The sequence below is a fragment of the Myotis yumanensis genome, unplaced genomic scaffold (genome assembly GCF_028538775.1).
Source record: "Myotis yumanensis isolate MYYU_CA2020_CCGP unplaced genomic scaffold, mMyoYum1.0.hap1 SCAF_4, whole genome shotgun sequence".
Lineage (NCBI taxonomy): Eukaryota > Metazoa > Chordata > Mammalia > Chiroptera > Vespertilionidae > Myotis > Myotis yumanensis.
In genome coordinates, this window is record NW_027223755.1 from 92,664,967 (window position 1) to 92,691,792 (window position 26,826).

Consider the following 26,826-nt stretch of genomic DNA (forward strand, 5'->3'; position numbering starts at 1 on the left):
ATTCCAATGGAAGGAAATGCATTTAGATCACTAATTTAAAGAAAGTGTTTTTATTGATTTCAGAGAGGAAGGGAGAGTGAGAGATAGAAACATCAATGATGAGAGAATCATTTATCAGCTACCTCCTACACGCCCCACACTGGGGATCGGGCCCACAACCCCACCATGAGCTGTGACCGGGAATTGAACCATGACCTCCTATAGGTCGACGCTCAACCACTGAGCCACACCGGCTGGGCTAGATCATTTATTTTTGTCAGTTGTATCAACAAGGATTATTTCAGAAGTTTGTGTAACAAAATAAGTGTGAAGGTTTAGAGTCTGCTCATAAGGAAGTCAAACTCCCTCAGAGGCAAGCGGATGTGAAACCTTTTTACTTCTGGAGAGCTTCCAGAAGCAAAACAAGGCCGCGACTGTTCAGGGCAGCGTCCGTGAGCGTGTGGGAAGGAAATAAACAAATCCTGAGGCTGAAGGAGAGAAGAGAAGGGAGAGGAGGGAAATGACTTTTTCATGGAGAGTACTTGGAGGAGCCTTCAAAGTCTGCCTGGCTGATTAACCTAAAGGAGTCTAAGAGCCTGACGCTATGTGAGCTGGACACTGGGCACCACACAGTAGAGCGGACGGGGCTCTTGGCTTTGAGAACTGGAGAGTCACGTCAACATAGAGGGACGTGTCCACAACGAATTTGTGACAGAACCTTAAATGATGGGTGTTTAACGGGGGTCCAGGTTGTGCTGCCTGACGCCATTTTGTGTGTTCGTTCTTTCCAGATTGCTCACTTAGAAAGTGGATGTGCGGGGTAACATGTCCAGTGTGTCCGAGGAGAGAAGAAAAAGGCAGCAGAGCATTAAGGAAGGACTACAGTTCATACAGTAAGAGCTTAATTCATACCTGTGTCCTCAACCCCTGCTAACTTTTATATGGCTGTACATTTCACAGAGATTAAAAACCCCTTAGTTATATATCGTAAGTCCCATTTATTTGGATTAGAAATTAGGTGTTTTGTTCCAGAAGTAATTTTTGCTCTTTTACATTTGATTTCTTTGTGTTCTGACCTGGATTTTTTAAAAAATATATTTTTAAAAATTTATTTCAGAGAGGAAAGGAGAGGGAGAGAGAGACAGAAAGATCAAAGATGAGAGTGAATCATTGATTGGCTGCCTCCTGCATGCCCCACACTGGGGATCGAGCCCACAACCCAGGCATATGCCCCAACCAGGAAGCAAATTGTGACCTGATTCATAGGTCGATACTCAACCACTGAGCCACGCTGGCTGGGCTGACCTGGATCTTACTGGCACTGGTTGTTAGGGCCGAAATCCTTTAGTTTCCCTGAGAATGTTAGACTGAGGAATTTTAACCTAATCTCATGAGAACAATTCTGATGAGTGAAAGTGAACATCTGTCAACACAGGGCTTTTGTGATCAAACGTTTCTGTTGAGAAGCTCAGTCTGTGACTGATGGTTGTAAGGCATGCCAGTGAGGGGACAGATGGGGCCTGGGCGGATGTGTCCAGGAAGAGGTCCCTCTGTGCGTCCCAGGAAGCTGACAGTCTTCTCTTCACACTCCAGTAAATTGGATCCAGTGGTATTAGTGGTTTTGTACTATTTTTAAAACGTTTCTGGCATGTGAAACATTAGGCCTTCTTTCTATAGCAGTAGGTTTGAGAAGAAAATGTACTTAGTCAAGAAAAGACAAAGGAATAATTTTAGATTTCTTAAATCACGACTACAGTTATATGTGAATAAGGAGAAGTAGGTCTTTAAAACATGCTTTGAACCAGCAGCAAGCTCGTAGACCTTCATATTTAAGATGCCTTCTGGATGAACAAATCCTGATAAGAGCCTGATAATTACAATTAATTTGTTTCTTCTTCTTAGGTCACCACTGTCGTATCCAGGCACACAGGAACAATATGAGGTAATGACTCTGGGAAGGTCGACTGAAAAACTCTTCAGTAGCCTGTGAACTGTAAATATGTAGCAAGGGTTGGCAGACTATGGCCTTGTTGACCAAATCTGGCCCATTGTTTGTTTTTATAAATAAAGTTTTATTGAAACACAGCCACACTCATTTGTTCATGTATTATCTATGGCTGCTTTCACAAAATATGGTAGTTGGGACAGAGACTGTCTGGCCCACAAAGCCTAAAATATTAGTATCTGGGCATTTACAGAAAAGATATATTGACCCTCATATATCGGACATTTGTTTTTTTACATACTTGGACAGTTTCCTATATTTTCTTTGCTCTATTAGGATAGTATTGAATTAATATATCTTTTGAGCCCCTAAAAAATTAGTTCTAGCCTACTTCTCATTTCATCGGAAATAAGTGGGACAGAATATGTTGAGAGGAGAGAGCAGAAAATCTTCTGCTTTTATTTAGGAGAAGAGAAGTTCTAATAGTGGTCAAGGGTGACTGAGTAATAAGAAGAGCCAGGGGTGAATCTATTAATTAGAAAGCCCGGTCAGTCTCTGACCTTTGTAAGGCATGTCAGTGACGAGATAGTTCTACAGGTTCTTGTCTCTACAGACTGTTAGTTCACCTGTGGTTTTGTGTCTCTGAGGGATTTGGTGCTTCTAATTGTCACTTCTTTGTCTTTGCCTGTCCCCTCCTCTCCTTTATTTCAGTGACTTCTGCCCTCTTCCTTTCCTCCCTCCAAACAGATGTAGAATCATGAAGTATGATGGCTGCAAATAAATGGAATAATCCATTTACTTTATAATTCAGTTTACAATCCTTACATTTAAATTGGAATTGGGGTCCAAAAGAGGTTAAGTGGCATGTCAGAAGGCACCTCAATTGTCAAAGCTTGATCTGTCCAGTTTTCTTTACTACTTAGACCTGAATTCACAAAATGAGACAGAGACTTGAATATTTATTTGATCTTGTGATAAGAAAGGACTTCTGAAATATTAAAGCTGTGATAGAAAACACAGAGGAATCTTAAAAACTTTTCTACATACCAAAAGGATGTGCATTTTTACATAATAAGAAAAAGGTTTAACATCCATCTCCTTCTAAGTAAGTGGCCTGAGCAAACAGGTTATAAAAGCAGAAATACAAATGGTCCACAAAAAGTGGAAAAGTTCAACCTCACTGCTAGTCAAAGACACACAAATAAAAAGGAACCACTTTCACTAGAAATTAGTAGAGATTTTTAGATGCACAAGTGCCTACATGCTACTCAGTGTTGGTGGGATGCTATAAAGGAAACCACCAACAGTATCTGTTGTTACTGCCTTTGGAAGGCAGTTTAGAAATACTGGTAAGAAGCCTTAAACATCTCATTCTGTGTGACTTAGAGTGTCCACCTGTAGGAATGTATCCCAGGCCCAGAGTTGGAAATGTGGACAAATATTTACTGGGTGCTTTTGCTGCATTTTTCTTAATAATTAAACACTGAATTTTTCTCCTGAAAAAGCAAGCCAGATGAAACCCACACTGAGGCAGTGGTCTGGATTTTGTAATTTCTTACAACAGTACTTCTTGCTCTGTCAAATTATTTCCTCTGAAGTTTTAGATACAAAAATTAAAATTTACTTGTACCCAACTTGTTCCTTAAATGGTTTCAAGTGGTAACTTTCTTTTTTTAGGTGTATTTACGTGCTCTTGTGAGAAATCTTTTTAATGAAGGAAATGATGTTTATCGGGAAGGTGATTGGAACAGCTCAATGAGCCAGTACACGGAAGCTTTGAATATAGCTGATTATGCAAAGTCTGAAGAAATTTTAATACCTAAAGAAATCATTGAAAAACTACATATAAATCGTATTGCTTGCTATTCTAATATGGTGAGTTGCGGTTTTAAAACAGAGTTTCAACATCGTACATTAATAAGTCAATATCTAATTTTAGGTGTTTTTTGTTTGTTTTGTTTTTTTAATCCTCACCTGAGCATATTTTTTCCATTGATTTTTAGAGAGAGTGGAAGAGAGAGGGAAAGACAGAGAGAAATATTGATGTGAGAGAAACACATCGATTGGTTGCCTCCTGCAACTGAGGTATGTGCCCTTGACTGGAATTGAACCTGGGACCTTTTCTATCTGCAGGCCGATGCTCTATCCACTGAGCCAAATTGGCGAGGGCTAATTTTAGTGTTTCTTTTGGAAATATATTTTTATTGATTTCAGAGAGGAAGGGAGAGGGAGAGAAACATTAATGAGAGAGAATCATTGATCGGCTGGATCCTGCATGCCCTCGACTGGAAATCAAGCCCACAACCGGGGCATGTGCCCTGACTGGGAATCACATCGTGACCTCCTGGTTCATAGGTCAATGCTCAACCATTGAACCACATAGGCCAGGCTCTAATTTCAGTTTTAAGTAAAGATGTTATTAACTGCTTTTAGAGTTGCCTGAAATGTTGAAAGATCAGTTATGGGCAAATGTTTAGGGATTTTTAAAAGTAATTTGTGTCTTAGTTACTGATCTATGGAGACTCCCATTTGAGTATGGCTTTGGGTGGAGTGTCACCTTCAAAAAATAAAAATAAAATCAGCCCAGGGAGATAAGATACAAGTGTTCAGAGATAAGTGTGTCTGTCAGGTACTTGTGTTAACAATTCACTTCTTAGTCAAGATTCAGTCCTCTTAGATTTTTTAGCCCTAAAGGTAGTTAGCCTTCAAAAGAATTAATAAACTTTCTTAGAAAGCAATATTTTGATGTGCCTATAATTTTCACTATGGACATTCAGTAAAACTTACCCGTGAAAATAAGAAAGGTACCCATGTTGTCACCTAGTTCTTTGTTAACGAACATTCGTTGCTATTTATTTTGTTTTCTCTAATGTGTTCCTTTCTCATCGTCTAGCACAGGAGTCCTCAAACTACTGCCCACGGGCCACATGCAAATACAAATATTGTATTCCCGTTTTGTTTTTTTACTTCAAAATAAGATATGTGCAGTGTGCATAGGAATTTGTTCATAGTTTTTTTTTAAACTATAGTCCGGCCCTCCAACGGTCTGAGGGACAGTGAACTGGCCCCCTGTTTAAAAAGTTTGAGGACCCCTGGTCTAGCAGTTTGAGGACCCCTGGTCTTACATTTTCATTTGACATTTTAATGAGGTCCACCAAGGGGAAACTACGGATGGGAGGAGAATAGGACAGGAGAGTGACACCTGCAGGCATCATGTCTAGAAAGTTTTCTTTCTTGAAGATCTGTGGCCTTTATGGCCAGATGTTAACCTTTGTCTGATCTGGGTGCTGGGTAATGGGTGTTTATGATATTCTTTCTACTTTTATGTATTTGAAATCTCATGCTGAAAATAATTTTAAGAAGAAAAATAATACTGCTAACCTGGAGTTTAAAAGGAGGGGAATAGCCTGGGGTCTTAATGTGTTTGCATTTATTTACAGGAAGACATCAGTGCAAGATTGTTTGATTGCTAACTATATTTGGTCTTATACACCAGGGTTTCCTTGATAAAATTATAGAAGACTGTGATAAAGTCCTCAGTTTAAATGCCAGTAACTGCAAAGCTCTGTATCGGAAATCTAAGGCTCTAAGTAATTTGGGAAGATACAAAGAGGCTTATGACGCAGTAGCCAAGTGCTCCTTAGCGGTGCCTCAGGTATGGGATTTGTATTTTTGTTCATTTGTTTACATCATGACCATTTTATTAATTGCTTGTGGATATATGGCATCTAAAGAGTTACATTTTCCAACCAGCCATCAGCCTGCTTCAGTTGGGACTAATTACTGATAAAGTAAATGTTTTGACAGAATATAAGTTATAAGTTACAGTTATATAAGTTTGTAAGTTATACTAGAGGCCTGGTGCACGAATTCATGCATGGGTGGGGTCCCTTGGCCTGGTTGTGATCTGGGCCATTCAGTGCTGTCTTGCCCAGTCTAGATTGGGACTGCAGTAGGTTGGCCAGTGGCCTGGGGGAGAGGGACCATGGGAGGTTGGCTGGCTGCGGGAGGTTGGCTGTGGGAGCGCACTCTCCACCAGGGGGTAGCTCCTGCATTGAGCATCTTCCCCCTGGTGGTCAGTGCGCATCATAGCGACTAGTTGACCGGTCGTTCCGGTTGTTCCAGTAGTTTGGTTGTAAAACGTTTGCAACAGTCGCTTAGGCTTTTATATATAAAGATAGGCAAAAGTTTTGCCTAATCTTCACAGGTAGTAAAATATAACTTTCCATTCATTATATATTCTCACTTGTTTCAGGATGAACATGTAATAAAACTAGCTCAAGAACTAGCTCAGAAATTGGGATTTAAAATAAGAAAAGCATATGTTAGAACTGAGGTAAGCCGAGTTCTCTCCATCAGGTGTTCTCGTTTTGTTTTGTAACCTGGAGTCAATTCTGTTTTTAAGTTCTCGTCTTTGTTTTCTTTCAGCAGTCATTAAAATCAGTTCCTGGGGACAGGGCTACCAAGGTAAAGCTATTACTTCTATAAAAATCATAATATGAAAATGAAGAAGAAAAGATAGGCATGTTAGCAGTTTTGCTTTTAATATGTTTAGTTTGTGTCTATTTTTGAGACCTTTTCATTTCTCAGACACATTGTTGGCCTGAGGTTCCTGTCATGTGAAAAGAAAACAGGCACCTTGAGTAGAACCTTTCACTCTTACCCAGCATCTCCTGAAGTCTGATGGAACACTTTCAGGGTACTCAGAGATGTTAGGTTTTGTTAGAAAAAGTGGTGTAGGCCAAATAAATAATTTTGGGAGTCTTTGGGATAAACACAGTTAACAAGTTGTTCTTTCATAGGTAAGTCTTCTGGGAGCTGTTAGTTTGCTAGTGGCCACTTGGAGTTGGGAGTGTGAGTGGTGGCCAGGCTCGTAGCTCTGGAACTGGCAGCTCCTGAACCTGTCAGAAATACTGGTCCACAGAACAGACAGGTGGTGCTGCTGGCTGACCAGCACTGTTTGACACCACTCCCTACAATGATTTACATGTTCCATTCATTTCTTGGATAGTGATTGGGAGTGTCTTACAGTGAGTTTTACAGATTGCTTTATAGTTTAGAATCCTGAAAATACTGTGATTCATTATTTGGTTTAATTTCTAGGCTTTGAACTGTTCTGTTGAAGATATCGAGCCAGGTATGTGTTTCCATGTCATCTTAATCTGAAAAGTGCCCATTTTAGACATTGTATGTATTATAGTTGTCAAATGAGATTTCTATATGGTTGTTAGTATGAAAGCAAGAATAATTTTGAAAACCACTTTCGTGCTCCTGTCTGAGCCTGCATGTGATTGATAATGCTGGTATCACTAAGCAGTCATTGAATGCCCACTAAGGCCTTATCACTGTCTTAACAGCTCTGCCCATAAGGGGCCCAGGCATTTTGAGAAAGAAGGAAATATTTCCTCAAATGAATATATCTATGCCTGGGAGAAACAAATTATTTTTAGAATTACGTTTACTCTTACTTGAATTGCTTTTACTATTGTATCTACGTATTTATTTGTTTTTATCATTGCTCTTTATATTCTCTTATTGTTTATTAACAGTAGTATTATGTACATACACTGAAAATGAGTGAGTACATTTCTATCTATGTTAACAGATTTATTAACTCCAAAGCAAGAAACACTTCCTATTGTTTCTGTACCTGCATCCGGTTTTTCTCACCACGTTGGAAGTGAGCTGGCCTCAGTTTCCGTTATGCCCTTAACATCTGCTTTGCCACTGCAAGTGGAAGAGAGCTCTCTGCCATCAACAGTTTTGGCAAATGGAGGAAAGATCCCCTTCACGATGCCAGAAGCTTATGTCGATGATGGAGACATGGTCCTTGGAGAGGAAATAGATGACCTCCTTGATTCCGCCCCTGAAACTAATGAAACTGTTATGGTAACGTTCAGTGTCACTTCTTCTAAAAAATTAAGGCAGGCTTAATTAAAAAAAGAAAAGGCAATATAAGAAACTAAAAAAAGAAAAAAAATAATCAATAAAAAATGGCAAAATCACCTGTTAGATATTTTCAGAATTGCCTATCTGCTGAACTTTGGGTTTCTTATCTTGTAAATTATTTTTGTCTTTCTTTGGTGATAAGTGGCTAATTTGGTAAATTTTGAAATAAAAAAGATACATACTCTCTAGTAATTAGCGAATTTTTCTTCAACTCCTGTTGGAATCCTATCTATGAAAAGGGTAAATTTAACATTTGAACAAAGAATAGGCATTTGTCAGAGAGAGTTGGGGGGCAGGAGGGAGGGGAGTAAGAGTTCAACCGAAGGACTTGTATGCATGCATATAAGCATAACTAATGGACATAAGACACTGGGGGGTAAGGGAGGGTAGGGGTTTGTCAAGGGCGGGGGGGGAAAAAAGGACACTTATGTAATACCCTTTGTAATACTTTAAGCGAAAAAAAAAAAAAAAAAAAAAAAAAAAAAAAAAAAAGAATAGGCATTTGATATTTAAAGCAAAATAAGTTTTATGGATGAGGACTTCTCATTCTTCAGTTCTTTTTTTTAAAACAGAAAAAAAATAAGCTCTGTAGGTTAGATTCTTCTACTGAGTTTTGATTTTGATTTCAACTTTATGTAATTTATCACCCCGTGTAATGATTTGTTTTTATATATGCTAATGTTAAAAGCAGCTCAGCTAACTTGGAACTGAGATCCATGGATTGTCATCAGATCTTTTGTGTTTTTTTCAGCCATCAGCTTTAGTCAGAGGACCCCTTCCGACGGCCAGTGTCACCCCTAGCATACCCTTTTCAGCGTCTCTGTTGAGCACCTTGCCCATTGGTGCGAGGTATGCCCCTCCACCTTCCTTCTCAGAGATGTATCCACCTTTGACCTCATTCTTCGAAGATTTCTGTTCTTCTTTAAATTCATTTTCAATGAGTGAATCCAAACGAGGTAAGAATCGAGCCACTTGTGTAAACAATTGTGGTTCATTTTCTAAAAATGACAATTTATATTTGGCAGTTATTTATTTTTATTTTTGTGTGTGTTTGGCAATTATTTAACCCTTGGTAGTTGTACTTGAATTATTTTCATTGTAGCTGAAAATATAAAAATAAAACCTTCAATTTTAAATTCACCTTGACTTAAATGTGCCATTCGGGAGATCAAGAAGCAAAGGAGAACAGGAATGTATGTGGCACTGGGTTTTTTATAAGATAGTTTATTAAGCTGGTGTCTATTGTTTTTAGGAGGTGAAATGACTTTCAACATTTTCTCCAAGAAAGGTGTATCCCGAAAGGTCTTAAAGACAGGCTGTCCTTTTAAATTCTGAACTAGGCAAATACATATTTAAAACTAATTTAAGATGAATGTTCAGAATAATAACAATTAGATCTATTTCAGGCTGCACCCACTCAGCTCAGTAAACTATGCCTTAGTTTTACAGGGATTGTTCAGTGTTTGGTCGGACTTCTGTTTCTGTAATCCCAGGGTTAATAAATACTTTCAACAATAGTACTAATATAAATCATCATATTTCTGAGGTATTGATGTGTGGTTAAAGAAAAATCAAAATAATTGATTTAAAGATTGACAATGGAAGAAACTAAAATTTGTGGAAGACAAATGGCAGGGAGAAAATAATTGAGTGGTAGATTAAGAAAAAGAAAATAATTGAACCTCACTAATTTTCTTAATGTTATAGTGAGTTCTTGCTTCATATTTTTAAAAGTAGAGGCACTTTTCCCATTGAATATGAATTATTTTCTTAGTCTTTTTTTATTATATATTTTTATTGATTTCAGAGAGGAAGTGAGAGGGAGAGAGAGATAGAAACATCTTATATAGTAAAGAGTTAATATGCTAATTAGACCAGACTGTGGAAAGACCTTCCGGAACCACCTGCCAGAACGACCAGTGGGCAGGGGGCGGGGCCAGTGAACCTGAGCTGCCAGGCCAGCCATGGCGGTCCCGGCGCCCCCCGTTCTGCAGAGGGGGCAGCATGGGCCTGGTCCCAGCACCCCCCTTCCACAGAGGCAGCAGGAGAGGCAGCAGTGCTGTCCCGGTCCCGGTGCCACGTCTTCCACAGAAGCAGCCACAGGGGAGCAGGCCGAAGCCGCAGTTGGACATTCCCCGAGGGCTCCCGGACTGTGAGAGGGTAAAGGCCGAGCTGAGGGACCCCCCAAGTACATGAATTTTTGTGCACTGGGCCTCTAGTCAAGAATAAGAGAGAATCATTGTTTGGCTGCCTCCTGCATGCTCCACACAGGGGATTGAGCCCACAACTTGGGCATGTGTCCTGATGGGAATCGAAACGTGATCTCCTGGTTCATAGGTTGATGCTCAACCACTGAGCCACGCCGGCCGGCCGGGCTCTTAGTCTTTTTTAAATTGATTCTAGAGAGAGGAATGGGGGGAAGAGAGGAGAGAGAGAGAGAGAGAGAGAAAGAGAGAAAGAAAGAAACATCAATTGGCTGTCTCTCGTATGTGCCAGACTGACCTGTGATCAAACCTGCAACCTTCCCAGGTCCAGGATGTTGCTCCAGCCAACTGAGCCACAACAGTCCAGGGCTTTTAGGTTGTTTTTTTAAGTCTCACTTGGTAGGCTCTGCCTTAGTTTCTATCTCTGAAAATAGCTTTGTATTTAAATTATTTTTACCTAAGGTTTTTTTTATATCCTTGGTTTCTAGAGGAAAGGAAGAACTCCATAGCCCTCTTTGAGTGTCAATCTTGAGCAAGAAAGCTCCTAGGAATTGGTATGGACAATAACGTGGGAAGCCATAGTCAGTTACTAAGTCCTGATGTTCTTATTACTTGATTAGAATGAAAAGGTCTGTTGAAGTTTTTTTATTATTTTAGATCTGCCCACCTCAACTTCTAGAGAGGGAACATCGCTTAACAACAGTAATTCTTCCCTTTTACTTGTAAGTGCCACTTCCTCTTTTGTAAATACATCAGTTAAATTGAAAAAAAGGTCTTTTACTTAAGTGACTGAGCTATTTGAATGGACGAGACAGTCTCCCTAAAATTTTGTGTGTGCTGTGGGAAATAGTGTTGGAATAAGACTCTTTTAGAACATCCAGTAATAAATGCTCTGTGTTTAAGATGGATCTGTCATAGCGAATTAACCGCTATTGCAGACCGTGTAAGGGGCTTTAGCACAGAGTGAACAAAACAGGGAAATACAGTTGACCCTTGAACCACACGGGTTCGAACTGTGAGTTTTTTTAATAAATACCTGTACTGTTTTTGATCTGAGGTTGGGAGTCAGTGGATGTGGAAGGCTGACTCTGTGCATTGATCTGGCCATTTTATATCAGGCGCTTGAACATCCTCAGATTTTGGTATCCTCAGGGTTCCTGGAACCAATCTCCTGAGGACACTGCTGGACAATTGAAATCTTTGTGGAGTCAGAAGTTATATGCGGATTTCTGACTGTGTGGGGGTCAGCCCCTTCATCCCCATGTTGTTCAAGGTCAACTGTATAAGATCAGGGCATGTAAGATGTGCTTGCTATGAAACAGAACAATTACCTCTTACATTTAACAACTCATGAAGGGTCAGAAAAAGTGGGGGAGGGGTGTAAGACCCAAAGAGAGGAAAATGTACAAAGAAGCCTTTTAAAATAAAACCTCTTAAGGGACAGAACAATACAGACTTTAGTCTGTGAAGAATCTCTTTATTTTTCAGAAGAATTTGTTTCCTGCTTTAATGATAGTGCAATCAATATTTGTTGGCTGTTTTTTGTTTTTTGTTTTTTTCATTCTTGCAGATGAATGGACCAGGAAGTTTGTTTGCTTCTGAGAGTTTCCTGGGAATTTCAAGTCACCCTAGAAATGACTTTGGAAACTCCTTTGGAAGTACAATTACAAAACCACCTTCATCAGTGACCCCAAGGCATCCCCTTGAAGGAACCCATGAACTGAGACAAGCCTGTCAGATCTGTTTTGTAAAATCAGGTCAGGACCAACCGAAGCAGCAGACAGTACTGAACTAGTAACTCGAGAGTGCTCAGGAATTTGTAAATACATGTAGCAAACATCAGCTGTTGGACTTTTCAGCCCCTGTTTGAATCCTTTCTAAAGAAGCCACAGTTATTGATTTGGGGCCTTTGGAGTCTAATTTAAAGTCTCTTCTCTGATTTGGTGTAATTTTCTTTATAGAATCATATGCAATAGAATATTTACCTGATTTTGAAAGCTTATTGAGATTTTTATGAAATTATTTATGTTCTAAGTATATGCTTAAGAACTTGGTCATTTTCAAATGGAGCAAGAACAAAAAATTTTTATAAGACCAGTAAATGGTATAATGTTTATGGAAATTAAAGTACTTTATCTTGGTTTATTTCTTATCTTCATCCCTAAATTAAGTGATTTAAAACAATTTATTCTCAGTTGAAACATACTCTATTCCCCAATTCATTTTTCCTTAGATTTATGTTTAATATTGTTCTTTATGAGCCATCAGAATTCCTATCCTAAATATGAATATATGTTGGGATGACTGGTATTGAAAAGAACTATGTGTTGTTCACCAAACACCATAAAAGTAAAAAGTTACTTCAGTGGCTTGTTTTCATTTTGGTGTTATGAAAATGGGATTTTTGTAGGAATTTAGTAATCAGTGAATCTGCTCACATCTGCTTATAAATGTGCCTGTAAAATGAAATGACACTTTTGTGCATATGAACAGTCTTTTTTACATCTTTTTTCAGGCCCTAAGTTAATGGATTTCACTTACCTTGCTGATTCAGACCATAAATGTAAGAAAGATATTTTAATTGGTAGGATAAAGAATGTTGAAGATAAATCATGGAAAAAAATACGCCCCAGACCAACAAAAACAAATTATGAAGGACCTTATTATATATGTAAAGGTATGTAGTATTATAATTACTTAGTGTGACAAATGACATGCTGCATTTATTGTAAGGGTCCCAGGATTGCTGTTACTAAAAATGTTAAGAGTTAAGGGCAAGTTCCTTGGATTGAGACGTTAGTATATTTTATATTATTTTTACTTTGGTTTTAAACTTCTTTCGTGGTGTACATTTTGTAGCTGTTCATGGAAACAGGACTTTTGAACAGGTTTTAAACAGAAACTGTCTCAAACTTTAAGTTCTGTGACTTGGTCTAAACAGAATCAGAACACTGAACTAAGGCTTTGAAAGAAAACATATTGTTCTTTAAGCTGCTTTAGAAAGGACTTAGTATTTTTATTTTGTTAAGCCACTTCATCTGAACAACCTTTGAATGTTTCTAAATGATTTTTAAAATTTAGGTAAGGTACATGAGCATATCAAGGCTTTTTTTCCCTGTCTGGAAAAAAAAAATTTCTATTTGTGGTACTGGGTTTTTGTTTTATTAAGAGTTAATACCATTTCTGGATAGTAACATGGGTATCATTGTTTGAAACTCTCCATGAATGTTATAAAAATTCAAATGATGCCCTAAATGTATTTAGTATTCATTGGTTTTGAAAAACCAGTGGTCCACATTATAAATGTCTTAATTCTCTGTCTTTCTAGATGTTGCTGCTGAGGAGGAATGTAGATATTCAGGCCACTGCACATTTGCTTATTGCCAAGAAGAGATAGATGTCTGGACGCTGGAGCGGAAAGGGGCATTCAGTAGAGAGGCTTTCTTTGGTGGCAACGGAAAGGTCCACCTTACTGTATTCAAACTTCTGCAAGAGCATCTAGGGGAATTTATATTCCTTTGTGAGGTGCTGTCTCCAAACCTTATTTTCTGCTGTAAAATTGGTGATAGTTTCTGACTTGCGAGCTCAGAAGTATAAAGTACTTAGTGCAGGTGCTGCTAAAGCATTCACTTGGCAATGGTAGCTTCTATTATTACCCAAAAGATTATAGCGAGTATTAGTTGGTATAAGTATATAATGTATAAATATGTAATAATATTGAATCTAAGAAATATTCAGGGTAAGAAGTTATAATTTGTATTATGTTTTTGTGATAATTTGTCTTCTCTGTCTGTTCCAGAAATGTTTTGATCATAAGCCTAGAATGATCAGTAAAAGAAATAAAGACAATTCTACTTCTTGTTCTCACCCGGTTACAAAGCATGAGTTTCAAGACAATAAGTATGTTGCTAGTTTCTAATTTTTATTGTGACAAAATAGATTCTTTTCTTTGCTCCAAATAAAACCAGACTAGTATCCGTTCAGGCTTTCCTCCCTTTTCTTTTGTTGTTTTGAATGATAATGACTCTTTTTAAATGTCTGTTAGTAAATTTTGCTGGGAGTTTTTAAATGAATTACTAAATTATTTAGTACAGAAAAGCCTTACTGACTTTTAGCTGCTCATGACATGGATTTAGGTATTCTATGACTTAACCTATAATTATCCCCCCCCCCCCCCCCAATTAATCCAACAATTGTACACAGCAATTTATTTTTTCTGATAAAGATTTAAAATGTATTTCTAGTCTAAACTTGACATTTTCTATATATATATTTTAAAATTTATGGCAGATGATATTAACATGTCACTCCCTTTTCATCTTAGGTGCCTTGTCCACATTTTGCGAGAGACAACAGTAAAATATTCTAAAATACGTTCTTTTCATGGTCAGTGTCAGCTTGATTTATGTCGACATGAGGTTCGATATGGCTGTTTAAGGGAAGATGAGTGCTTTTATGCTCACAGTCTTGTAGAATTGAAAGTCTGGATATTGCAGAGTGAAACAGGTAGGTGTCTGTGTGTGTGATTGAGACATGTCTCAAGAGCAGTCTAGACTTGATGAAAACAGTCTCAGAGCCTCTTCTCTCTCACTCTGATGTGGCAACCCCGATGATTTTGCTCTGAGCTTTTAAACTATGCAGTTACTTTTCATTTTCAGAGTGGCTTATTTTTAGTATGTTCTTATGTAGTTAATTACTGGCACAAATTCATGCATGTAGTATGGTTTTGTGAGGAAGATTCCTGGGAAAGCACCAAGAGCTCTATTTGTAAATATTCCATTTTGAACAAGAGTCATGTGATGTTCATTCCTCCTTAGTGATAGATTACACTGGCTGGGGATAATTAGGGAACTGAGTCTGACTGTGACCTGATTGGTGGGCTGTTAATACATAGAGAACCTAAAGGAAGGCTTGTACATTCCCCAGGTATCTCACATGATGCTATTGCTCAAGAATCTAAAAGATATTGGCAAAATTTGGAAGCAAATATGCCTGGAGCTCAGGTATTTTATCTTGTGTACTTTTTGCATTTGGGTTCTTTCTGGAATGGTCTAATGGATGTTAGTTGTTAGCAGAGGCAGTTCATATTGCAGTCCATTACTTTCTTAATGTCTATTGAGTTGAGGACTTCTTTTTATATATATATATATTTTTATTGATTTCAGAGAGAAAGTGAAAGGGAAAGAGAGATAGGAACATCAATGATAAGAGAGAATCATTGATCAGTTGCCCCACACTGGGAATCGAGCCTGCAACCCAGGCATGTGCCTTGATCAGGAATTGAACTGTGATCTCCTGGTTCATAGGTTGATGCTCAACCACTGAGCCATGCTGGCCGGGCGAGGAATTCTTAATGTGAAAAAAAATTCTGAATTTTAAAAAGTTGGTCATCATAAAAAATTAGGCATCCCATAATATCTGCCAAGTATATAGGACACAATTTTCTTATTCAACCTAATTGACAGAACAATTGAGATCTTGGGCTTTGGGGATTCTACTATTATCCAAAAGAATAATTTTAAGACTTCATAATTAATATTAGTTGGTATAAGTATATAATGTATAGATATGTAATCATACTGAAACTAAGGAATATTAAGTTACAAAAGTTATATTTTGTATTATGTAAAGGAGGTGGATATAGTTTTATTTTCCATCTAGCACATCTATTCCCTCTCCCCCCCCCAAAACTTCCAGTCATCAATTCCAAAGCCTATTTTTATAAATTGAGGTTTGACATCTTTAATCTGCTTTTTGTCATATTCTCTTGCATATGGGTAGAGAATTGGAGATTTAGTTATCACATCATATATAATGGTCAAATCATCGAACAGGCAAAAAGAGATATCCTATATTGTATGCTATTGTGAAAAAAAAAAAAAGCATGGCGATTCGCTATTTTCAGAAAACTGGTTTTCTGTTAAAATTAAAACTGATCTTTTAATTGTTTAAGGTACCTGGCAATCAAATAATGCCTGGATTTCTTAATATGAAGATAAAATTTGTGTGTGCTCAGTGTCTGAGAAATGGTCAAGTCATTGAACCAGATAAAAACAGAAAATATTGTAGTGCAAAAGCAAGGCATTCGTAAGTAGCGTGTGTGTGGAAACAATACCTATTTCATAATGATCTGTTTCATAGGTGTAAAATCATGTGTGAGAAAAGATTAAGACTTTGAAGAGGGGAGAGCAAAGTAGATAATTTAGGAGTAATTACAAAGCACAAGGAAAGAGATTTTTTAGGCTTTAGTAGATAAGAATTCAACAAAATTCAATAGTACTTTTCTTATATTTTATCAGTTCATTCTTTAGGATTTGTAGGGAATGTGTATTTACAAATATCAACAGGAAAAGAAATGACAGCATCATAAGGCATTTCTTTTAGAAGGGTTGAGAAAAAAATTCTCTGGTCCTTTAGGTACAAACTGCGTACCTGTCCCTTTATATGATGCCTTTTGCCAGTGTGTCTTTGTTTTTTCTGAACTCCATTTTTCTTAGGTGGACCAAAGATCGTCGTGCGATGAGAGTGATGTCTGTTGAACGTAAGAAGTGGATGAACATCCGTCCTCTCCCCACAAAGAAACAAATGCCTTTACAGTTTGATGTACATACGTAATTTTTAAGCCACTTTTTTTAAATTAGGCATTTCAAATTATTAGAAAGTAGTAGTAGTTCAGATCAAAATTGGCTCCCTTTAAATAATGCTCATCATAAATAATGAAATTTAAATGGTCCTCTCTTTTTTTCCTTCCCTTGAGTATTTAATTGTATGATTCTGGGACAGTTTTCAGATGGATTGGAATTTTAGGAGTTACTTGGAAAAAGTAAATAGAGAATCAAGGAAGAGAGACTTCTGGGCATGATTTAACTTGTCAGATGAATTACTTTTGGGAGGGAATGGAAGAGAATTTCATTTAAATTTGATTCCTCAGCTTTGCTATCAAACCCAAGGCTTTCTGTGTTATTATGAATGCTGTGGATGAGCTATTTTTTAATCATGCCTATTTCTTTCACTGAAGCAGTGGATACTAACTAAAAGATACCCCACTTGACAGGACCTTCTAAAAATAACCCAAAGGAAACATGTTCAATGTTAGAGGACCTTGTTCCTCAAAAACCCTTAGAATGAAAATGCCAGACCAACTTAGAGTCAGGATAGTGCTTCATTCATGAGGTGGCATGTTTCACCTCTGTGTCCTCTGTTGCCTTACACGGTCTTCTGTGAGATGGCTCTGGACTGTTCTCTTCATAGGAGTGCTGTGGAGAGAGTCTGGAGGGATGTCAGCAGTGAGTTAATGGACAGTGCCCTGGGTAAAGGAAGCCTCCTTTTCTGACTAGTCAGAAAGAGTTGAGGAAGAGACATTAATTTCCCATCACCCAGAGTACCTTGCAGTTTGTAAAACTTATACTGGTTACAAGGTCAGTCTTGGAAGAAGTGGTGTGTTTGATCAACAGTGGTTTCAGACTCATAGATTGGGTGATTTAATCCATGGGTTATGTAGGAGGGGAAGAAGGCTGATTGGAACCATTGATATCTTGGGCTTTAAAAGATGGTGGAGATTATGGGTAAAATCCTTAAATATTTTGTTAAAACAGACTTACCCGAGAACAGTTCTAGTTCGTGAGGCAGCTGCCTAGGACGACTGGTTATTCTGAAATCTCGGAGGTGGTATACTGCTGTATGATGTTACAGTAGCTTATTTCCTTTTCTTTTTCTTCCATAATAGGTATTGCTTAGGGACCCTTTTTGCAAGAGAGGAAATAATACTCTGTGTAGATGTATGTAGGCAGTGTCCTAAGGTGGAAAGAATGGGCTTCAGAGTCTGCCACAAGGGCTCTGGTCAAGTTAGCCTCAGTCAACTCATCTGTAAATGGGAATAATTGTATTACAGGGAAGATTACATGAGATGGTATTATGTAAAAACCCAGCAAAGTGGCCAGCCCTCTCCTTTGTCTTCTCTTCTCCCTGCTGCTTATTTGAGCTTTAAAGACTATGGTAAATGCTTCCCTAGTAATGCCTAAGTACTTACTGTTTGATTGGGAAAAGAATACAATAAAGTCAGTCACAGAATGTTTTACTGACTACTGAATACAGAAGATCCTAAGAGGAGGGGGTCACTGATCTTGGTCCAAGGGGAAAAAATGAACAGTGTTCAGGGCACTGCTTTAGATTTTTAGCAAAAACTGATGCTAAGCATCTAATATTATATAAGCTAATATATAAGGCCAGCTCCTATTGAAATACAAATAAATAAACTAAGATAAGCTAACAGTTGTGCTAGGATTTATGTTCTATAAAGACAAGTGTATTTTTTTTTTTAATAGGTTGCTTTAAAAAAAAAATCCTCACCTGAGGATATGTTTTTATTGGTTTTTTGAGAGAGAGGGAAACATTGATGTGAGAGAGAAACATTGTCAGTATGAACTCCTGTATGAGCCCCAACTGGGGATCGAACCCGCAACCTCGGTATGTGCCCGGACTTGGAATCAAACACACCATCTTTTGGTGTATTGGATGACACTCCAAACAATCGAGCCACCCGGCCAGTGCAGAGTTTATTCTTGATATTTAAGAATGAGCTCTCGGTGATGGAGGTTTTCTTTTTTAATATATTTTTATTGATTTCAGAGAGGAAGGGAGAGGGGGGGAGAGAGATACATCAGTGATGAGAGGGAATCATTGATAGGCTGCCTCCTGCACGCCCCCACTGGGGATTGAGCCCGCTCCCTGGGCACGTGCCCTTGACTGGAATCGAACCCGGGACCCTTTAATCTGCAGGCTGATGCTCTATCCACTGAGCAAAACTGGCCAGAGCTCTTTTTTCTTTTTAAATTCTTATTTATTGTTTGATTTAGATAGAGAGGAAGGGGGAGAAAGAGAAATAGAGAAAGGAAGGAATATTGATGTTTCATTTATTTATGCATTCATTGGTTGATTCTCATATGTGCCCTGACTGGGGCTTGAACCCGCAACCTTGGTGTATTGGGACAACACTTTAACCAAGTGAGATTCTGGCCAGGGCCGATGGAGGTTTTCTTAGTTCTTCATAGTCAAGGTTCTTAGGAAGTCTGCATTCTGCTGATCCCTTTATTTCCCCACCAATATCATTGTATTTACTTTGTAAAAAGAGATATTGTTTGAATGCTATGTAACTGGATGGCCTGGTTAGTGCAATAATCATCTTCAGAAAATGCATACCTAGTGAATGATGGCCAAGGTTCACTGTCAGTGTTGGTTATTAGGAAACTAAATGTCCAAAAAAAATTTTTTTTGACACTGTTTAGTACGTTTGGAGTAGTCTACACTTTCTTAACTGCTTTCCAAGTGCTGGAAAGGAGGCATCCTGGGTCGTAGGTAGGGGAGAGTAGGAGCTGTCAGACTGAGGGGCCAGAGATCTGCCTTCAGAGATAAAAATGTTCCACCGTGTTGAAAGCAGACACTCTAAATAAGTGAATTTGTAAACATTTTCTTGTAAGAAAATGTTCCACATTCCAGTTTCATATTTTCTTTCTTTTGAAAATGTTTGAAATGGAAAGCTTAATATCATCTCATGTACTTTGGGCTTACAGTCACTTTGAGTAGAGTCAAATCAGTTTTATTTTAAAATTGTATTACTCAGCATTAGCATGTATTAAAAATGCTTATTTTGCTTAAATGTAAAAATTAGGCAGTTTTACTAAGTATATTATGTTTTATATTCATATTTTTTTAATACAGCTGTGCAATCATATTGCTTCTGGGAAAAAGTGTCAATATGTTGGAAACTGCTCTTTTGCTCATAGTCCTGAGGAACGAGAAGTGTGGACTTATATGAAGGAAAATGGGAGTAAGTTGATGTTTTAATTGTGGCCTTGATATCCATGAAATCTAGCTCGCCTGAAAGTTTCTTTCCTCTCTGGAAATATGCCAGCTTGTCGTGAAAGCAGAAAGCAGAAAGCAGTTTGCATCTGAGACAATTGTACCGTTTTATCAGTGGAGCGGAATCTGACATCTGATCTGTGCTTAGGTCAGATTTGGATACAGAGACCTAGGTTTGCATCCTTCAGTGTGGTAGATGTATTCCTGAGTAATGGTCTGGGGAGTTCAATCCTTCCACAACTGCTTAAATCAGATCATCTCCTGCTGTGAATAGTCACTCCCTGAATCAAGCAGATTAGAACTGGAGGTTTCTCCAAGGAGGCCTTAGTGGTAGAACAGGCCCAGATTCAAAGGCAAGGAGAGAACGTGTATCTTGGTCACCCTTCTAGTTTACTGTGGGAGTTTTTGAAAGGAGCTTCAGACAACTTTTCACTTTAGACCAGAAAATGTTTTGTTGCAAGGATCATTGTTAGTAATCTTAACCAATGGAAAGTTACGGACTGCTTAAGATCTGCAATCTCTGGATTACAAGAATTAATTGGATTTAAGCCTGTCACCTACCATGTTTCAACCATGTCAAAATTCAGTGGCTTATGTGGATGGAACTCCTCCTCATTGTCTTGCTTAGAGTCGGGACATAACAGCACTTGGGGATAAATTGGGCGCACACACCCTTCTCCCCTCTGGGAACATTGGCAGTATCTGGAACATTTTTATTGTCATGACTTTTGGGAATGTGTTACATCTAGTAGGTGGAGTCCAGGGATGTTGTTAAACATCCTACAGTGCATACAGGAAAGCCCCCAACAGCAGTGTTATCCATCCCCTAATGTCACAGTGCTGGGGTTGAGAAACCTGGTCTTAGCACTTGACAATGATGCACCTGTTTGTACATAGGGAGCAGCTTGCAGCCACTTCCCAGGACCTGGTCACGGTTGTGTTGTAAATTGCACCCCCAGCATGTCGGTCCTTGGGGACTGTGGCTTAACTGATGGACTCCCGTCAGAGTCAGAATCTCGGTCCCAATAGTAGTATGTTCTCCTCTTTCTCAGTAAGCAGTGAGGAGCTCTCAGCTCCAGGCTCCCCCAAGCCGAGTAAGTCGCTTGTGTGGTTATGGCAGTGATAACAAGTGTTTAATGTGGGCAACATGAAGCTGTGCAGAAGCTTTTTGTTTTGTTTTCAGTGATGCCCTTATAATGGTTTCTGAATTGTAAACACCCCAACCAAAGTGTCTTGCAAATGTAGGGAGGAGTTCATTAATCTTGAAAACTAATGTTTGCGGGCTAACAGTGCTGAATTTGATTCTTGCCCATGATAGTTCACCTGCTGCTTGGACGTAGACCGTCTCTCCCTGTCTAATATAATCAGTCTCCATTCGGCCTCTCGCTTTTCCTTTGAAAATGTATGCCGACTGATACAAAAAGCGTGCATGATCTTGCGTTTATTTAAATGGTATGTTTAGATCTTTGTTGCTGAATGTGATTTATTTTTCTTTAGTACAAGATATGGAGCAGTTTTATGAACTCTGGCTAAAGAGTCAAAAAAATGAAAAAAGTGATGATGTAGCCAGCCAGTCCAACAAGGAAAATGGAAAACAAATTCACATGCCGACAGATTATGCTGAAGTCACTGTAAGTACTGTTGGTTGTTTCTAAACCGTAGAATGAATCTTTCTTTTTCTCCCACCTTCTCTAAAACCTGCCCGCATCACTCACTCCCTGCCCTTTTCTGGTACCTTCCTCTTCGCTCTCTCCAGTGGCCTGCTGCTATCTGAGCTTGAGTCTCTTCATTCTAAAATCCCCTCCTTGATCCTTTTTCTGACTTTGGAACCAGATAATTTCAAGTCTAAGTTCCTTTCTTACTAGCCTAGGCAGATTATTATTTTTTTAAAAATACATATTTTATTGATTTTTTACAGAGAGGAAGGGAGAGGGACAGAGAATTAGAAACATCAATGAGAGAGAAACATCAATCAGCTGCCTCCTGCACACTCCCCACTGGGGATGTGCCCACAACCAAGGCACATACCCCTGACCAGAATCGAACCCGGGACCCTTCAGTCCACAGGCTGACGCTCCATCCACTGAGCCAAACCCGTCAGGGCAGTCTAGGCAGATTATTAACCATCTCCGAGTGGGGCTGTGATGATGGAGAAGTAAAGTATAATGAGTCTGTACACTCATCTCAGTGCTAAGCCACAGAAGGTGCTCAGGAAATGTAGGTCCCTCCCCTCCTCCCCATTCCATCCTTACCTTCCTGCAGTTTGGCCTCTGCTTCTAGGATTCTATAGAAACATTAAGTCACCTGTTGTCTTTTACTGCTATAGTTGTCTTAAAATTTTCAGAAAACCGAGGAGGATAATATAATGATTATTTTGAGTCCACCATTCTAAATGAACTGATATTAACAGTTTATTGTATTTGCTTCTGTAAAATAAATAAAATGTTACAGATAAAGTTGGAACCCCATTTGTCCCTCTTCCCAGAGGGCCCAGATCCGGTGTGTATTTTTCCAGGCCATGCGTACATATCTTTGACATATTTATTCCGAATCTATAGTTCTGCCTGGCGTACTTTTTAAATTGACGTAGGTGCATGCGTTATTGTGCTACTTGTTTTGTTTTTTGGCTCCTCTCCATATTGATTCAGTCTGATCCAGGTCACATCGTGGTCTGGCCTTGCCCTGCGCCTCTGCTCATGTTACAGCCTGTGAATCTGCCCTCTCTGCCAAGGCTTAGCTCTGATTCCCATGCCACCTTTTCTTAAGTCCTCCTTGGGTTTCCAGAGCAGGGCCACCACACTTGCTGGGGCATGAGATCTACCTGTGGTGTTTAATAAGACAAATTCTCATCTGTATCCCAGACATATCGAGTCAGAATCTCATGGAAGTGTCCAGAGTCTATTCTTATCCAGTGTTGCAATGATTCTTACGCAGGGCATTTGGGAAATGCTACTCAGACACTTAAAGCTTGCACCCCTCCCCCCAGCCAAGTGCCTTCTCTGTAGGTGTGTGCCCCAGGGGCAGTGTCTTCCCAGCAGGCACAAATCCTGGCCCACAGTAAGGGCTTCTGTTCATGCACACTGAACGCAGTTGCTGCTGTCTCTCTACAGCTGGCGAGTCTTGAGCTTTCCCATTTTTCCTGTGGTGTTACTCCTTCCCAGAATCCTTGTTTGAACCTGGCCCCTTGTCCTCCCAACAGACATCCTTGTTTGCAAACTAGCTCCTGTCATCTCCTTGCTGGAGACTTCCTGGACACCTGGCTGAAGCCATTGCCCCCGAGCTCTGCTGCCTGTGTTAGGGCACGCTTCGCAGCGTGGGCATCCTTTCCTTGGTCCTGTTTCTTACTTTGCGTTTTATGTTCTTGCCTGGCTCTTCCACTAGATGGGCTCCCCATTAGTTTGGGTGGTTTCTAGTCTTCCTGGTGCCTGGACAGTGTGTGAGGGACACACAGACAATACCTGCTGATGGGATGCATGCCTTTGTGCTCTTTAGGTGGACTTTCACTGCTGGATGTGTGGGAAGAACTGTAACAGTGAGAAGCAGTGGCAAGGCCACATCTCCTCAGAGAAGCACAAAGAGAAGGTTTTCCACACCGAAGACGACCAGTACTGCTGGCAGCATCGCTTTCCAACAGGATATTTTAGTATTTGTGATAGGTAGGTTTCTTCAATTTCTCACATGAAAACTGCTGGTCTCGAATATTTTTGATGGTCATTATGTTAGTAGACAGAATATCTGGGTGATAAGTCCTCTAATATTGGTGGCTTAGATTTGGACCCAAAGCTTTAGTTGCTCTTTGAACATTTCTTTACTCTTCTATGGTTACAGGAAAAGGTTTACTAGTCTGCTGATAGCAGTTTGAAATATCTTAAGATTAGTGTGTTCATTTGAGTTTGCCCAATTTTTTTTTTTTTTTACAGTTGCTGTTAAAAGCACTTTTTTTCTTTAATGTTGAGAGTATTATAGGTGTCCCCTTTATTTTCCTCCCATTATCCCCAGACCATTTTTGAGTTCCCAGCCGTGATTGTCTAACCCTTTACCACAGCTTTTCTTGTAGATGTTCATCAATTTTGAAACTACCTTTAAATATTTCAAGTGTAAATCTGAAACTTACTGGGGTCAAAGGAGAATGTGTCACTCCTGTGTTTATGCAGAAAATTTTTCAATGGCAAACGAGATAATTTTGAATTGCTTCTCATTTTGTTAAAACACTATTGATATTTAATTTCCAAATTTAGATCCATGTGATACTTAAAATTATCTAAGGCAGTTTTTACTCAGCGTCACTTCTGATTTCCTTACCCTGCATCAGGAAGGATTATAGCCCCCCCCTACTCCCATTTAAACAGTGTTTTTCATCTTATTTTTTTTAATGAGTTCTTTGTTTTAACCAGATTATAAAAATCAGGAAAAGTTCATTTAATCAATTTATATAAAGATACATTTATTTAAGAAAATGTTTGAATTGCAGCAATAAAATAATATTCATTAAATACATTTAAATAGTTTCAAGTATTAATTTCTCTTTTATGGGTGTCAAGGCTGTAAAATATCCATTTTTCTAGGCTTAAGATTTTGAACTAAAAGTTTTATGCAAATCATAAAGCTAGGAAAGTGTACATTTTAAGATTTTCATAAACACCTTGTGGACACTTACAAAGCTGATTTGTCCTGACAGGTATATGAATGGTACCTGCACAGAAGGGAGCAGCTGTAAATTTGCACATGGAAATGCTGAACTTCATGAATGGGAAGAAAGAAGAGATGCCCTAAAGATGAAGCTCAACAAAGCAAGGAAAGATCACTTAATTGCCCCAAATGATAATGACTTTGGAAAATATAGTTTTTTGTTTAAAGATTTAAACTAATATGCTGGCTTTTATGTATGTTACCTAATCAGAGCATTGACCAGAAAAATTGAAAGTGTTCTAAGGAACGTAGCAGAGGAGCTGCAGATTTTCTGCTTGTATTGGCGTCTATCCTCCCTCCTGAGCAGCAACCACAGTAGGTAGGAAAAGGGCTGTTTAACAGGTTTGGCCATGCTCTCACAGCACCATTGGCATCAAATGGCGAAGTGACTGCTTCCCGGTTGCCCTCTGTTGAACAGATTTTTGGATGAAGTGTGTTGAGGAAGAGGATAGGGTTATGTCTAGGACAATTCCTTGAGATGGTCCTTCAGATAAGAACCATGATGGTGAGAGATTAAATACTTGTACTAGAATCAGAACACATGATGGATGAAATTCTTTACACATTTTAAGCAGAATGAATTTCTTTTAATAAAGTTTGCTACTTATCTGTATGTAGGTTGCTAAAAAGGATTTTCTTAACTCAGATTTTAAGCCAAATAACCATTTAACACTAGTATACGTTAAATGGGGTATTTTTCTCTATTTGAATGTTTCACTATATAAGGGAACCGAGGATAAAAATGTGCATTGAGAATATTTTGAAAAATAATCAGCTGACTCAAATTTTATTTCTTGGTCTTTTGCTGTTTAAATGATGATTTTGAAAGATTAAACTTGTACTGTCGGTATTGTGTAGTGTATGGACCAATATTGCCTGTAATAAAGATTTTATATGTAGATGTCCTTTAGTTTTTGGTGTGATACTTTCCCCACAAAGAATTGTTGTGAGACAAGTGTCTAGCATAATGCCCTCAATAGAGGTTTGATTGTTGAAAGATCACTGAAGACATGGACTGACAAAGACAAAGAAAGGGCTAAGCTGTCCTCTCTCAGACTAACCTGTTTCAGAGGCTGGAACTCAGCCAGCTAGGGAGAAAAGTCATCATCTGGGTTTGGGGCAGCTACTCATGAGGACATTGCCAGTGCAGAGTCCTTGTTGGGATGGGGCGTTAGGGAGAATGGCTGACAAACTTTGAAGACGGGGATCTGCCAGGCTGTGATATACCAACCCTTCAAACCTTCAGACAAACTCACTTCTTCACCATGACCTTGAATGAGTGGGGTTTGGGGGAAACAGATGTTTCTTCTTGTGAGTCCAGCCAGGGTGGAGGGCAGGGCACAGCTGCCAAGTAGTAAGATGAGGGAAGCAGAGTTTAGCACAATCGGCACTGCAGTGATAAGCAAGCCCCCGTGACTCCTTGAAGGTTGTAGGAAAGACTGGTTTTTCCCTTGTGTGTGAGAAGGCAGCGGGACCAGTTTTATTTGGCAGGTGCATTAGGAATGCATTTTATTTGCCAAATAATCTGTTAGGAGTGACACTGTGAATAGGCTGGCAATTTACTGCTCTGCTAGGTCTTCCTAGTTTGACGGTCTTCATGAAATTTTTTCTCCGCACTTTCTCCCAATCTACTTTTGTCCTCTCTTTCCAGGGACAACAGTAAATGTTAAAAAGTCTTCCCTGCTGCTTTGATTCAGTTTACAGACTAAAAAGTTGTTTGTCTTATCCTTGGGAATCTGCATTTTCTGTATCTTGGCTTTCATCCTTCTTGCAATTGATTCTCTTGCTCTCAACCATCCTTTCAGTAAATTCCATTTCCACCTAAATGAGCCAATGACTTGCTCTAGTTTGTACTAAGAACACCCTCCCCCCCCCCCCACCCCCCCACCCCCCACCCCGGCCACAGCCTTGGTTTCAGCATTAGGAAGCTAATGAAATATTCCAGGTAAAGTCACACCCCATCCTAGAACCAAAGGGGTAATTCTGGAGGAGGACAGAGTGGTGTGATGGGGGTGGGGTGGGGAGAGTATGAAAGAGCAAAAGTCCGATACTAATAGTAGGGGAAACTGTAACCACTGGCATGTCTACTTGGATATGTTTATCTCCACAGGATGAAATTTTTTTCAACATTTAAGAAAATGAGATACAAGTCACAACAAAAACTTCACCATTTTAAAGTACAATCCAGTGGTTTTCAGTAAA

General features: G+C 39.1%; 1 protein-coding gene across 2 annotated transcripts; it reads left to right on the forward strand.

Moving 5' to 3' along the window:
- The first annotated feature begins 747 nt into the window (after positions 1-747).
- Positions 748-25,525, forward strand: ZC3H7A (zinc finger CCCH-type containing 7A). Of its 2 annotated transcripts, none has more exons than XM_070412966.1 (22): positions 748-872; positions 1,882-1,921; positions 3,602-3,799; positions 5,421-5,579; positions 6,180-6,260; positions 6,353-6,391; positions 7,028-7,061; positions 7,530-7,813; positions 8,625-8,829; positions 10,735-10,799; positions 11,648-11,834; positions 12,593-12,754; positions 13,406-13,602; positions 13,877-13,977; positions 14,402-14,583; positions 15,004-15,080; positions 16,031-16,164; positions 16,575-16,680; positions 19,795-19,903; positions 21,433-21,566; positions 23,428-23,591; positions 24,614-25,525. In XM_070412966.1, exons 1-22 carry the CDS (start codon positions 805-807, stop codon positions 24,801-24,803), a joined length of 2,916 nt encoding a protein of 971 aa, XP_070269067.1. In that variant the 5' UTR covers positions 748-804; the 3' UTR covers positions 24,804-25,525. The 2 variants fall into 2 exon arrangements, with proteins under 2 accessions (XP_070269067.1, XP_070269069.1); XM_070412968.1 differs by having other exon boundaries at positions 6,356-6,391.
- Positions 25,526-26,826: the final 1,301 nt, after the last annotated feature.

Coding starts and splice junctions, on each gene's coding strand:
- ZC3H7A (XM_070412966.1), top strand. CDS start 805: ATGTCCAGTGTGTCCGAGGAGAGAAGAAAAAGGCAGCAGAGCATTAAG. Junction 19,904..21,432: donor TTATATGAAGGAAAATGGGA/GTAAGTTGATGT, acceptor ATTTTTCTTTAG/TACAAGATATGGAGCAGTTT. Junction 23,592..24,613: donor TATTTTAGTATTTGTGATAG/GTAGGTTTCTTC, acceptor TTGTCCTGACAG/GTATATGAATGGTACCTGCA.